Source organism: Cucurbita pepo, chromosome 4 (genome assembly GCF_057944985.1).
Source record: "Cucurbita pepo subsp. pepo isolate OVF chromosome 4, ASM5794498v1, whole genome shotgun sequence".
NCBI lineage: Eukaryota > Viridiplantae > Streptophyta > Magnoliopsida > Cucurbitales > Cucurbitaceae > Cucurbita > Cucurbita pepo.
Genome location: NC_141801.1, coordinates 2,569,317 through 2,584,446, shown reverse-complemented (window position 1 = coordinate 2,584,446; position 15,130 = coordinate 2,569,317). Strand labels below are relative to the sequence as shown.

The 15,130-nt window shown below is 34.9% G+C and overlaps 2 protein-coding genes across 2 annotated transcripts; one reads left to right on the top strand and one right to left on the bottom strand.

Annotated features, from left to right (window-relative positions):
• Positions 1–8,903: 8,903 nt before the first annotated feature.
• Positions 8,904–11,929, top strand: LOC111792160 (protein AUXIN SIGNALING F-BOX 2-like). The gene is made up of 3 exons (XM_023673493.2): positions 8,904–10,061; positions 10,344–10,839; positions 10,943–11,929. Exons 1-3 carry the CDS (start codon positions 9,610–9,612, stop codon positions 11,711–11,713), a joined length of 1,719 nt encoding a protein of 572 aa, XP_023529261.2. The 5' UTR covers positions 8,904–9,609; the 3' UTR covers positions 11,714–11,929.
• Positions 11,930–13,074: 1,145 nt separating this feature from the next.
• Positions 13,075–15,130, bottom strand: LOC111792169 (uncharacterized). Its single transcript, XM_023673503.2, has 3 exons — positions 14,974–15,130; positions 14,707–14,902; positions 13,075–13,363 (listed from the first exon to the last, which is right to left on the bottom strand). Exons 1-3 carry the CDS (start codon positions 15,026–15,028, stop codon positions 13,306–13,308), a joined length of 309 nt encoding a protein of 102 aa, XP_023529271.1. The 5' UTR covers positions 15,029–15,130; the 3' UTR covers positions 13,075–13,305.

Here is a 15,130-nt window from a genome sequence, read left to right as displayed (position 1 = left end):
CGGCCCAGATCCACCGCTAGCAGATATTATCTTCTTTGGGCTTTCCCTTTCAGACTTCCCCTCAAGGCTTTAAAACGCGTCTACTAGGGGAAGGTTTCCACACTCTTATAAATGGTGGTTTGTTCTCCTCCCCAACCAATGTGGGACATCACACTTTCATTATCTGTTTACATTCCTAGTAAATTCTGTGGAGAGGCAAGTTCTAATTGATGCTTATTTAATTAATAGAATTCCAACTCTTCTTCACTCAGACTCATCGCCGTTTTAAAATTTATATCGTCGTGCACCTTATTATTCTTCTTTGCATGTATTTGGCTCCACTCGTTTTGCTCTTCTTCTTCATACATAACGAGATAAACTCTCCTTTCAGTCCGCTAATTGTGTCTTTTTAGGTTATGGTATAGGTCAAAAGGTGATATCATTGCTTTGATCCTGCAACTCAAAAATAATTTGTTTCTCCTCATGTTAAGCTTGTTGAGCAGATCCCTATTTTTCAATTTCAACTAATTCTCATACTATGCTTCAACCTGGTCTCATTCACTTAGATCCTTTCTCTTCAGCTACTGATTTTCAATTACCTCTTATTATTCACAAAATTCTAGTTCAGATTATAGTTCTTGCCAATTAACACTGGCGATGCAGTAAATGATGGTAATACAACCACCAGCATCCTCTTGAGAGTGTGGAGTGTGGATCCACCTCATTATCCTAAACGTTCTCGCAAGTCCATAAAGCTACCAAAATTTGTTTACTCATGTTATTCTTACATTTTTGTTTCTGTTTTAACGTCTATTCATCATCTTCTTGAGCTTCTATCCTATTGTGAGGCATTTAGAGATCCTTTGTGGAAAAAGGCTATGGCCGAGGAACTAAAGCATAAGATACCTATGTAGAAATCAGGATCTATATAATACATGATTAGGCGGCTTTTCTATCGTCTGGTTTGCTAGTTATAATTTTTTTTTGTAAAAAAAATGATCGAAGGAAAACATAATTCGTTCTCCAACCTCTCTCTGTTACTTATGATCACACAGACAACAAGAAACAGAACATACTTAAAGCACACGGCTCTATAATCCTCAGGTTACTAAGGAAATGAAATTCTGGGATTCCAAACAATAGCAACATACAAATTTACAATATGTTAATGATGCAACTCACAAAGATTTTTCTATTCCTAGAAAGTAACATTTTCCATTGCTGTTAGATCTAACTAAATCGTCGATCATAATGTAATAACAAGTAGAGGCATCTATCAGTGAAGATCCAACAATATCGTCGATCATGAGTAATAACAAATGGAAGAAGCTAGCAGGACTATTTCATGTAATTTCTTTCTATTGAAAAACATAAAATATATATATATATAGATATATATAGATATATCACTGAGAAAAACTAGTGAAGTGCAATGGAAGATCAACTAATGGAATCGTATCAGTACCTTCGCAGGAAAATTAATATACACAGGAGACATATTTACACAAACACAGGAAAAGAAAAGAAAATATCAAGATCAGAATAATCCTTCGCAACGTAAGACGAACTAAAAGCGTTACCAGGAGAATGAAAGAGAAGCTCTCGAATGGAACGGCCGTAAGGCAATCGGACGGCGTCGTCTTCTCCTTCTATTAGTTCCATCAGCATCAATGGAGTCGGTAAATGGATCGATATTCCGCCATTAACGATCGGGATATCGCTTGCGGATCCTTTCCCTCGCTCCGGAACTCCCGCTACAAAATGAGCACTTCAAACTCCGAAACTTTCATTATTCACTCCTTTTATACCCCAATTTCTCGTACTGTCCCAGAATAGAAATTCTTATTAAATGGGCCGTATAGATACTTTCACTCGTGGCCCAGTAAAGTTATAAAGTGGGCCTGCATCAAAATGGGCCCACCCATAACCTCTTAACAGCCTGTAATGGCTAGATATTAATAAATCTCGAAAATAACTATTAAATTCTTTTAGATTTTTTTTTTTAATTTTAAGAGTATTATTGAAACTTTTAAAGTTTAGGCTTGTACGTGGCGTCTACACTGCCATCATTATTTCTATCTTCTCTTTTTCCGGCCAATGATACGCATTCCAACAAGTAGCTGGGCGGAGAACATGAATTCAAGATCAAATTTGGGTGAGTTTCTCGTTTCTAGTTTGATTTTTGTGTGTGCGCGCGTTTCTTAGCATAACCCACGAAATTCTTAGATCGTGCTGTAGGATATCCATAGCATTTGAACATTTGATCGGTCTTGGCGATTCCATCAAAGATGAACGGTTGAAAATTATTGGAAATGAGTCTCACGTTGGCTAATTAAAGAAGATGATAGTAAGAAATACCCTTTGGTGTTTCACGTTAGAAATCACATCCTCTAATCTTAGTGGGTCATATTTTGATAAACTTAATTTCATTCTAACTATGAGTAATGATAGTGATCAGAAATGACCCAGACCCACCGCGAGTAGATATTGTCTTCTTTGGGCTTTTCCTTTCGGGCTTCCTCTCAAGGCTTTTAAAACGTGTCTGTTAGGAGAAGGTTTTCACACGCTTATAAAGGGTGTTTTGTTCTCCTCCCCAACCAATGTGGGATATCACAATCATGCTCTTAAATATATACACATTGAAATCTTGTTATCGAGCTTGAACAGATCTAAGATAATGCCATCTGTTTGCGCAAAAAAAAAAAAAAAAGAAAAAAAAAAAAAAAAAAAAGAAAGAAAGAAAGATAGCGGCATGACCATGTGTGTTTGAGAGTTATCATAGGTCGTGCTCTCGAGACTTTGAATTCTCGTGACTTAGCTTGCACTAAGTCTTTAACGATAATGACATCATGGATAAAATAGGAGAGTATGTGTAAGAACTTAGTTCGAGAAGATACCGTCCATAAAAAAACAGTAACGATAGTGACCAGATGTTTTGGACACAACATAGATCATGCGCTCGAATATGTATACATTGAAATCATGTAATCGAGCTTGAATTAAGTCCTCGATGTCATGATGAATAACCTAGAAACTTTAAGAAAACGTAAGAACTTATATCTAAGAAAACCCATTTGTTTGCAAAGAAATTATAGTTGATAGTGGCACGACCATGCGTGTTTGAGAGTTACCGTAGGTCATGCTCTCGAGACTTAGTTTGCACTATGTCTTTAATGATAATGACATCACGGATAAAACAGGAAAGTACGTGTAAGAACTTCATCCAAGAAGATACCGTCCATAAGAAACAGTAACCCACTTTAAGCATAAGCTCTCGTGATTTTGCTTTTGGAGAAGATTCTTCACTTATAAACCTATGATCTTCTACTAAATTAACCGATGTGGGACTCACTCCCAATAATCCTCAACAATCCTCCCCTCAAACAAAGTACACTATAAGTCTCCCCTAAGGCTTATGAAGCTCTCGAAGCTCTCGAATAGTCTCTCCTTAATCGAGGCTCGACTCCTTTCTCTGGAGCCCTCGGACAAAGTACACCCTTTGTTCGACACTTTAGTCCCTTTTGACTACACCTTCGAGGTTCACAATTATTTCTTCGATATTTGAGGATTCTATTGTCATGACTAAATTTAAGGCATGACTCTGATACCATGTTAGGAATCATTGATCTCCAGAATGGTATGATATTGTCCACTTTGAGTATAAGCTCTCCAGTTGCAGAAGAACACGCTTTGAAGATCACTCATGGTGAACAATCTGGAGGAAGGAGTCAAAGTCGTGGGAGCTTTAGAGGCAGAGAAGGGGACGAGGCAAACAAACCTTCAAAAAGTCTCATATCAATGGAGATAATTGTATTCCTCACTTATAAACCCATGATCTTCCACTAAATTAACCAATGTGAGAAGCGGTGGTTTACAATGGTTCAAGATTGCTTATCTCCAACTCGTGAACTTAGTTTATACAAAGCTATATGTTAACACCCCATTTTCCCGATTCAACCGTTCGATCTACGATTTATCATTTACAAACATTGACAAGATCCTTCCATTAAGCAGCACCTTCTGATGATATAGTCTTAAAGTTAAGGGCGAAGTTCAAATGAAAAAAGGTTCGCAATGGATACCTAGGCATCTTGAGACGAGGAAGGGTGCAGTAAGCGACGAAATGCTTCAACTAGATCTGGAGATTCTTGGTTAGGTCAACCTTTCAAACTGTTGGTGAATCTGTGGGTAGGCAAGAGACAACCTTCCTCGAATTTTAAATTCATTTATGATTTCATGTTTTTATTCAGATATAGTCTCGGTTTATTTATGTATCACGGATGTCACGTTAAATAATTAAATCCATAATTTTCGGCATGTGGGAGGGTTATTTATTTTGCTATTTTATTTTGTATACATAAATTATTAAAACCCATGTTTTTTTCATTAAAAATCCCTAATTATTATTTATTTAAACTTAATGAATCTTGCATTGATTTTAAATATTACATATTGCTAAATATGATTTGGTACGAGAAGATCCTACCAATATTAAAGATTTTTAAATAATATTATATATATATATATATATATATATTTTAAAATAATTCCAAAGAAAGAGAGTAAAATTACCAATTTAGCCCAAGTGTCAATTTAATCATCAGACTTAGTTTTAATTAATTCTATAATTTCAAAATTTTCAATATTATTAAATCATTTTTTTGCCAATTTGTCCGAAAATTCTCTATTTTCTTAATAAATTGAAAATGGCTAAATTATTGGAGAAAAAGAAAAACTCTGAATCTTTCAAATTTATTTTTAAAATTTTTGTAATTTTGAAAATGGCTAAATTTCATAAAAAAGAGCAATAATTAAAAAATAAAAAAAATAAAAAAACTTGAATTTTTTTTAAGAAAATACTTTTATTCTTTAAAATATTTATATCCCGAGCTTGCATACATATTCCAAAGCTACCTTTAAAGTAGAAATTCATTAAACGTTTAGACTCGTCTTAATGACCTAAAATAATGTACAGACGACTATGCATACTGTCTGTCAAATTAAAGTCGAAATAACCATTTTTAGGCAAGTAAACTTTCCAACATTCTAATGATTTTTTTTTAAACTTTAAATTTAATTTAAAATATTTATGAAAAGTCAAATTATGGCGTACACGATACTTGGGCTTTGGTAGGTAGATGTTTTTCTCGGCATCTGTCTTTTAAGTCATTAATTTCGTTGTTCACATCTTTTTCTAGAACTTCATTTTTTAAAAAAAAAAAACTTCAATTGGTACTAGCCTTTTGCTCAATTTCTCGTGGGGTCAAATTCTGATCAATACGAGTCAAGGGAATGACCCCGAAATAACTTAGACTAGACCTCTTCTGCTGCATCGAGAGGAAATTTCAATTCTAATTCTTAATTACTCGTTGTTACGTTGTTACCAATAACTAGCAAATCTAGAAATCGATCACTGATCCGTCTATAGGACAGACCTCAATAGAAAATCGAGTAAAAAATATTACAAATTTTTTTAAAAATATATTTTTGAATAATGGGCAAAATTGGGAGGTGTTTTATTTATTTATTTATTTATTTAATACAATCGAGCATGAAATTTTAAAATCATAAAAGACTAAATTACTAATTTAAATGTTAACCCATAAATAATATTTATATTATATTAACAAAGCACCTAATTGGTTGGATTGTTTTCTCCACGTCAGGGATTTTATTGTAAATTACTATTTTAAATAAAATTATATTTTATTTAGTGGGGGGTGCTACGTCGCCTAATACCTGACAAAATTTGCCAGACTATAACCACTTCCCCCACTCTCTAATTTAATATTTATTTAATTTTTAAATCATTTTTTAAATTATTTATTTTTCTCCTTTTTGCCCTCACATGACAATACAATTTTTAATTATCATTAACCAATCAAAATCCTCCATTTAATTATAATTTAATTAATTAATACAATAATTATTAATTATGTCTAATAATCAAATTTCCATTACATAACGCTTAAAAAAAACGTGTTTTCCATTTTTTTTAAAATTATATTTAATTTTTAAATAGAATATCTTTTTAATTATATGTTAAAAATAATCAAAATTTTCCATTTTCAAAAACTAAAATATTATATTTATAGCTTCTTCCGTCCCTCGGGACTATCAAGATATAGTACATGAATATTCACTGGTTGTCTATCGATTACGTCTTTTGACTTGATCTTAAGCTCTAACTCATTCTCCATAGACGAACCTTGAGGAGGAACCCTTAAATTCTTGGGACATTGGATTCTCACTAATATTCGTGCTACTCAAACCGACATTCTCGTTTCCAATTCGTCCACTACAGCTCAAGTGAGTGTTTCTCTCTAAAGGGGAATGCTCCATTTTTAGATCCCGCAACTTTGAACTTTGACAAATAACTTAGCTCGAGTCTCGTTTATCTAATCCTAAGACAAATAATATATATATAAAAGAGGTGGGCAGAGCGGAGTGAGAAATTAGACGAAGACAAGTAATACAATCTCATCCTCAGTCTCGTTTATCTAACTAGAAGAAATTTTTTGTCACTCCTGCCCTCATTTCCCATTTGAATGGGAATTCTCTACTTTGTTCGGGACGGGTTCCTATAAGATTTCAGCCCTACGAGTAAATAGATATCTCTAAATTAATCACGATAGGGTCCACCAATGTCATAAACCATTTATAAATTAAAATATATATATATATATATATAATAATGAAGACAAAAGGGTGCAATAATAAAAATTTTCCCATTCATATCCCACCACCTCCACCCTTTCTTTTCAATTATTTAATCTCATTCTAGTTGTAGTTGGTAGACAAAATTATTATTTTTTTAATTCAATAGGTAAAATATTATTTATCATTTTAATAATTAATAATAATTGTTGACCTAAAAAATAATTAAAATATCAAGTTATATTCTTAGACCGTTTAACTATAAAGTTTTTATGATTGAGCCACCGAAAATGAGAATGCATCTTGTTGGTAAAAGTAGTAACTCTCAATTCTTTTAAGTTTTTCGTAGTCATCGCTCTGATTCAGATGTAATATTGATTCATTTATACACTCCTCTTTTGCTCGGGTGTCACATAATTCCCGACCTCTTAATTTATGATATTACATTTTAACCCTTTAATTTTAAAAAATAATATAACGAAAGAAATAATGTTAATTATTTATGTACTAAAAATTAAAATGTGGAGCGGTTTGGGGAAATAATTGCCGTCAATATTTGACTAACGGAGTTCCAAAGGCATTTGATTAGGTAGGTTCGGTTTTAGGGTTTGAAATTAAAATATATTAAAATAATGGATTTTGGCCACGTTTGTGCCGTATAAAACAAAGCAACCGCCAAACGGCTCTCACATGATGGACTCCAAACCAAAACCCTAAACATTTATGGATAAAAGGCTAAATTATAAAATAAATAAAAAAATATTTGCTAAATTTGTCCGGGTGGAATTCGGTAGTAAACTCTATTTGAATTGTTCGGGTTACTGTGTGAGATCTCATCAGTTGAAGAGCTCCTTAAAATAATGTAAAAATCTCTCCATAGTAGACACATTTTTAAAATCGTGATAGCAATATGCAACGGTTCAAAACGGACAATATCTACTAGTGTGGACTTGAGATTGACGACTTACCCATTCAGTGACTTTGGCACTGGAATGCGTTGGCATTCCAGCCTTCCTTCTCATTTCGGAGCATACCCAAAAGAGAATCCAGTGTTTATTGGTCGTGATTTTCTTTTTCTTTTTGTTATTCATAGATTTTGTCTGCATCATTTTTTTAAAATTATCATTCTAGTTAATGGTAAAAGAAAATCAAAATATGATATGATTAATGATTTTTTTTTAATTATGGTTTTAATCTTATATGATTATCTAATGAATTCAACAATGTGACAACACAAAAGTGATTAAATTAATAAAAAATTTGGTTAATTAGGATAATAAATATTTGGTTAAATTAATAAAAATACCTTTTAAAATACTATTTTAAAACTACATAATTTTTTTTTTAAAAAATAATAATGTAGGTATTAATTACTTTTTTTTAAATTTTTAAAAATGTATTAATGAATTTCTATTTTTTTTAAAAAATATATTAATGAATTTCTATTTTTTTTAAAAAATATATTAATGAATTTCTAATTTTTTTTTTAAAAAATATATTAATGAATTTCTAATTTTTTTTTAAAAAAATATATTAATGAATTTCTAATTTTTTTTTAAAAAAATATATTAATGAATTTCTAATTTTTTTAAAAAAATATATTAATGAATTTCTAATTTTTTTAAAAAAATATATTACTATATTTTTAAAATTTTAAAAAATTTATTAATGAATTTTAAAAAAATTACGAGTGTACATTTAAAAACCGTTTAAAAATATTATTAATACTTTAAAAAATTTAAAAATATTTTAAAGATATTATTAATTTAGTTTATTCAAAATTAATAAATAATTTATTTTACCCAACTAGATACTTTCACCAATAATTAGACTATTAATCGGTCTCCAACACAGTGGATCGTTGGACCCACGTGGACCTGTATTTGTCCAGCACATCAGGCTCACGTAAAAACGGCCATAGCGTATCACACCCTTATCAAGTTATCAGTGGCAAACTCCGTAATTTACCGGAAAACCAGTGTCATTTGTCTGACACTTCATTTAAAAAGCTTTTGCAGGGATATGGTCATACATTACAGATAAAGATAGAGAGAGAAAAATTAAAAAATTAAAAAAAAAAATAATAATTTTTTTTCTCACTGGACAAGAGCCAGTGTGGGGCCTCTCTCTCTTCGAAGCAAGAGATAAGGACACATGCATGTTCACCAATGGGAAACTTGCTCCGGTTAAAAACTAACCATGGTTAGCTTTCTCAAGCTCTTCCTCTCTGTTGCATCACCACCCAGTTCGTTTTTGAGTGGGAGAGACGACGTTGTTCTTCTTCTCTGTTCTACTCTCTCTCTCTTTCATCTTCACCATTAGAATCGAATCCTGAGTTTTGTTTCTGTACATATTTGTTTCTGTTCTTCTTCCACGGATCTAAATCGTTTTGAGTTTGGAGCTTGGTTTGTTTTCTTCTCATCATCGTCGTCTTCGTTTTAATCTGCGGGATTCAATCGCCTTGTTCTTCTCCTTCACCTCCATTTTCGAAATCTGCGGCGATTTTTTGTTCGTTTTCTGGTTTTGTTATTTGGATATTTGACTTTCTTTGCCTCAATCTCTCTCTCTCTCTCTCTCTCTCTGCAATTTCAGATCTAGGTTTTTTGAACTGGTCGAGATGCAAGATTCGTGGTTTTTTGAACTTGGATCGGTTGAATTCGCCGCGGATTTCGTATTTCATTAGAGAATCCGTTGGAGATCTGCTTGAAATCCTGCGAGTTTGTTTAGGTTCTTTCTTTATTCAGGGCTTTACGAAATTATTTTTTTTCCTGGGATGTAATAGTGCTGGATAAAGAGAGTTATTATTTTCTCGTTTTCTTTTCAGAGGTTACACCTTTTTTTATTATTTTTTTAAAGTTCGTTCTTCTTAATTCTCTTTTTCCTTTCCCTGGGGAAAGTTGCGTCCATTTTTAATTTCAATTGTTTTTCCTGGAAAGTTTTTGGGGGAGTTTTCTGTTTGGATGCTGAGAAACGATGAATTATTTTCCCGACGAGGTTTTGGAACATGTTTTCGACTACGTTACGTCTCACCAGGACCGGAACGCGGTTTCGCTGGTCTGCAAATTGTGGTATAGAGTAGAGAGATTTAGCAGAGCGAAAGTTTTCGTCGGAAATTGCTATGCGATCTCGCCGGAGAGGGTAATCGCAAGATTTCCCGGCGTTAAATCCCTAACTATAAAGGGAAAGCCCCATTTTGCCGATTTCAATTTGGTTCCTCATGATTGGGGTGGCGATGTTCACCCTTGGGTCCAAGCCTTCGCTAAGCGCCGGATTGCCTTAGAGGAGCTCCGTTTGAAACGGATGGTCGTCACTGACGACAGTCTCGAGCTTCTTTCTCGATCCTTCCCTAATTTCAAGGCCCTGTTGCTCTTCAGCTGTGAGGGATTCACCACCAATGGCCTTGCTGCCATTGCTTCCAATTGCAGGTATCAAACAAATCTCCCCCGAACTTTGTTTATGAGGCTGTGATAGAAAGATTACGTTCTTGCTTGTTCTTGTTTGTTCTTGTTGTTGCTCTATATTGGTTTTTGAAACTCTTGCTCTTTCTGTTGTGTTGTTATCATTGACTTATAGGTTGTTGTTTAGGCGTTTTGTTTAGCTGCTATGAAGATTTATTATTGTAATTGAGATTTGTTGGATTTTCTGGTGATGATTGTATGGTTTCATGACGGTTTTGTTCCGTGTTCGTCGTTTTTTGTTCGGTTTAGATTTCTGAGGGAGCTCGACCTGCAAGAGAATGAAATCGAGGACCATAGTAATTACTGGCTTAGCTGCTTTCCGGAGAACTGCACATCACTTATCTCCCTGAATTTTGCTTGCCTCAGAGGAGAAGTAAATCTTGGAGCTCTTGAGAGGCTTGTGGCGAGATCTCCTAACCTCATTAGTTTGAGGCTGAACCGTGCGGTGCCTCTCGAAACCTTGCAAAATTTATTGTTACGTGCTCCTCAACTTATAGACTTGGGCACGGGGTCGTTCATTCATGATCGAGATTCTGAGATATATGACAGTCTCAAGGATACCATTTTGAAATGCCAATCGCTCAGGAGTTTGTCTGGTTTTTTAGATGTTTCTCCTCGCTGCCTGACCTGCATTTACCCCATCTGCTCGAATTTGACATCGTTGAACCTTAGCTATGCGCCCGGGCTTCAGAGCGGTGAGCTTATAAAGGTCATCGAGCATTGCGAGAACCTTCAACGCTTGTGGGTACGATCTTCCAACCTACCACTGCAATATAAACCTCTATATGTTTATGATTTCACTTGTATGATTTTGAATGACAAGAAATGTTCTTGGGCGATGTCAACAGATTCTGGATGGTATTGGGGACAAAGGACTGGAAGTTGTTGCTTCAACTTGTAAAGATTTGCAGGAATTGAGGGTTTTCCCGTCCGATCTCTCCGGTGTTGGTGATGTCGCTGTCACAGAAGAAGGATTGGTTGCTATAACGACGGGTTGCCCGAAACTTCATTCGATATTATACTTCTGCCATCAGATGACAAATGCTGCTCTTGTAACTGTAGCAAAGAACAATCCGAACTTCATACGCTTCAGGCTGTGCATCCTCGACCCCACTAAACCAGACCCTGTAACTGGGAATGCACTCGATGAAGGTTTTGGGGCGATTGTCCAAGCGTGCAAAGGTCTGAGACGTTTATCTCTCTCGGGCCTTCTTACAGATCAGGTGTTCCATTACATAGGGGAATACGCAACGCAACTCGAAATGCTTTCTTTAGCATTTGCTGGAGACAGCGACAAGGGAATGATTCACATTATGAACGGTTGCAAGAAACTTCGCAAGCTCGAGATCATGGACAGCCCGTTCGGAGACATGGCACTTCTGCAGGACGTTGGGAAGTATGAAACAATGCGATCCCTTTGGATGTCGTCCTGCAAGATTACACTTGGTGGCTGCAAGACGCTAGCGAAGAAGATGCCGAGGCTGAACGTGGAGATCATCCATGAGATCGATCAGACGGAATTCTACCGGGGCGACGAGCAGAAGGTAGGGAAAATGTATCTGTACCGATCGTTAGTCGGGCCGAGGAAAGATGCACCCAAGTTTGTGTGGACAGTGTAGGTTTTGATGACTTCTTTCCTTGAAGGCTTCTGAATGACTTTGGTACCTTTTTTGTTCTTCTTTAGGGCTCTACTGACTAGTGGGATTTTTATTTTAGGTAAATGAGTTTTAGTTCGTATTTATGTTAATTGTAATTATTGGGAGTTTTTTTCAATTTGTAGTCTGCATTTCATGTTATAGACAGGTTTGGCAATTCCAGTTTTTCTCATTTTTCAAGTGCTTCTCAGTTTTTCTCATGGATTTATAAGTGAGAAATACGAACTCCATTGGTATGAGGCCTATTGGGGAAGTCCAAAGTAAAACCATGAGAACTTATGCTCAAAGTGAATATCCTCGACCAAGCAATGCGAGCGAAGAAAATTTTAGAAAATAGGGCATAGAGATTTCAAAAGAAAGTTTTAGAAAATTTTATGCTCAAGAAAAGAAATTTATATTATATGAATGTAAGCAGAATGCAACCCGAAGCATATAACTATCCGTTTATAAATACTTTTATTGTTTTGGATGAAAATTTTTAATTTAATATTAATATTTTCATTTAAAGAAAATAAATAAATAAACTTTTATTTTTGTTTCAAAACTACCTTAATTTTTTTAATTCAAGAATATATTTATTACTATATTTAAAAAGGTTAAATTTTTTTAATTTTTTTTAAATAAATGTAGAGGTATTTATGCTATTTTTGAAATTTTATATGTTTTTTTTTAATAGTAATGTAATTTTTTTAAAAACTTTTTAATAAGAAGAATAAAATTCGTATTTTTTTTTTTTTTTAAGTTTTAAAACTTTTAAAATTTCAGAGTTTCTTTTATTCATTTAAGAATATTTTTTTATTTATTAATATTTTTTTAGTTAAACGATCCTATGATATGTTAATAATTTGGAAAAAAGATTTTTACTTTTTCTCTAAGTTATCGGGATTAAAGCTACACATGTTCGGCCAATGATTGCTTAAATCAAAATCCAAGTAATACAATCTCTAATGTGAGATTTCGGACTTGGACCAGTTCTTTAAAAGATCTCCCGACTTGTTTCTCTTTAATGCAGGATTCCTTTTTCTGTACACATCCATATTGGATTTAGGAGCTCCCTTGGAGTAGAAGCATATTAATGAAAAGCACTACTTCTAACTACTCATACGCGAAGGACCTCGGTTGTCTTGCTAGGTGTCACTATGGTTTCTAAAACACTAACAATAGACCTATCGGAAACATATAGACCTATCGAGAACATAATACTACCAGGCATTGACATCCTAATGCGTTACTATCTAGACAATGATCGGGAAAAGCGGGCTGCCCTCGGCCCGATCATCCTCATATTTGTAGCTTCGAGGTTCCAATTCCAAAACCATCAAAGATTACGCATAAAATTTACTTGTGTAAACCATTATTTATTTAGGTATTGTATACATACATGTAAATGAGAGCTTTTAGGTATCAAACAGCACAGAAAGTGTACACAAACACACAACAACCCCCTGAAAACTACAGATCTTATTTCAAGCGACTCGAAAACCAGCACTGCTTCATAATCATAGACACGAACACTGCACGGCCAAGCAAACCGAACAACACCGATTTCGCAACGTCTATCGGAAACAGGCCAAGCACTCCTCCAACATACAACAACAACACAGTGTAGCTAAACTGCAAAACGGAGGAGGAAAATGGCATATAATAAGCTCTGCTAAGAAAATCAAGTTCTACACAAAATGAAAACGAGTAGGAAACCGACAAAACACACTCGAAGGAGAGCGGGTTTCTTCGGCCATCTCGTGCACGAGAACATTAATAGATAAAATTGAAACAGAAAATAGGGATCTTTGACGGACGGCACCAAGAATCATTAACTAATGAATGCATACTATGGTTAGATGAAGGAGAGTTAAATCTCATATCCCACACCTCGACCTCTCAAACACTCGAAAAATTCTATTGTTTCTCTCGAGCCAAATACCGGACCATAAAAACCAATAAAACAAGTGTTCCAAATGACTCTATCCCGAACTCGAAAGGGAGGATTCAAAAGAACCTCCTAGTTCCTCCACCATAGAACAACAATCTTGTTTACGTTCCAAGAAAATCCCGAAAGCGAGAACGAGAACAAGATTGTCAAGTTCTTCCATCCATAACTTAACTACAAAACCGTCCAATTTGCTCTCAAACACTCAAAAAATTCTACTGTTCCTCTCGAGCCAAATACCGAACCATAAAAACCTATAAAACAAGTGTTCCAAATGACTCTATCCCGAACTCGAAAGGGAGGATTCAAAAGAACCTCCTAGTTCCTCCACCATAGAACAACAATCTCGTATACGTTCCAAGAAAATCCCGAAAGCGAGAACGAGAACAAGATGGTTAAGTTCTTCCATCCATAACTTAACTAAAAAACCATCCAATTCCCTCTCAAACACTCGAAAAATTCTACTGTTCCTCTCGAGCCAAATACCGAACCATAAAAACCAATAAAACAAGTATGCCAAATGACTCTATCCCGAACTCGAATCAAAAGAACTTCCTAGTTCCTCCACCATAGAACAACAATCTCGTTTACGTTCCAAGAAAATCCCGAAAGCAAGAACAAAACGAGAACGAGATTGTTACGTTCTTCCATCCATAACTTAACTAAAAAACCATCCAATTCATCAATCTACCTTCCTCCTTTTCTTCCTAAACAAAGAAAAATGCAGCTTAGTTCATGATAACAAGAACAATAAAGCATTGGTTCAAAATTGCCCCTTCGAACAAATTAGAAATGTTAAATTAAATCAATTGATGCTTAAACTGATCTACCAATAATTTCTTAACAAGAAAAGGTTCAAAACTGATCGAATTCCTAAACTAAACATCCAAATAATTCCACAAACATTCATCTCTTCAAATCCAAGCAATTTACACAAAACAGAATCAATCAATCAATGAATCAAGAAAACGATCATACGCAGAGTAATAACCATGAAGAAATTAAAGAAAAGGGGGGGAAAACGAACCATCCACGAAGGAAGGAGGAGCATTCATCTCGATCGTCGTAGTGATAGTGCTGATGATGATAAGGCGGTGGAGGAGGGCCGGGCGGTGGAGGCGGAAGCGGTGCGGATGGTTGATAGCCATCGTAGAAATAGTCTTGATAGCCTTGATGGGGCGGCGGGGGATTGCCGGGATAACCAGGCTGCGGCGGAGGGTATCCTACAAAGAGAAGAAAGAATGAGATGGAATGAAAATGGAAGAAGGGAAATCAGAAGAAGAAGGGATCTCACCGGGAGGAGGGTAGGTTTCAGGCGGAGTATGGTGGTGGCTGTAAGGGTAACTCATAATTTCCTTCAAAATGGAAATGGAGGATGGAGGAAATTGAAGGAAATTGAAGAAGAAAGAAGAAGCAAGAAGAAGAAGAAGAAGCGAATAGAAATTTCGTTT

Excerpts from the sequence above, each read along its gene's own strand:
- LOC111792169 (XM_023673503.2), bottom strand. The coding sequence starts at position 15,028 with ATGAGTTACCCTTACAGCCACCACCATACTCCGCCTGAAACCTACCCT. Across the intron at positions 14,903-14,973 it reads TGAAACCTACCCTCCTCCCG|GATACCCTCCGCCGCAGCCT; the intron begins GTGAGATCCCTT and ends TTCTCTTTGTAG. Across the intron at positions 13,364-14,706 it reads TCCTCCTTCCTTCGTGGATG|TTTAGCTACACTGTGTTGTT; the intron begins GTTCGTTTTCCC and ends TCCGTTTTGCAG.
- LOC111792160 (XM_023673493.2), top strand. The coding sequence starts at position 9,610 with ATGAATTATTTTCCCGACGAGGTTTTGGAACATGTTTTCGACTACGTT. Across the intron at positions 10,062-10,343 it reads GCCATTGCTTCCAATTGCAG|ATTTCTGAGGGAGCTCGACC; the intron begins GTATCAAACAAA and ends TGTTCGGTTTAG. Across the intron at positions 10,840-10,942 it reads AGAACCTTCAACGCTTGTGG|ATTCTGGATGGTATTGGGGA; the intron begins GTACGATCTTCC and ends CGATGTCAACAG.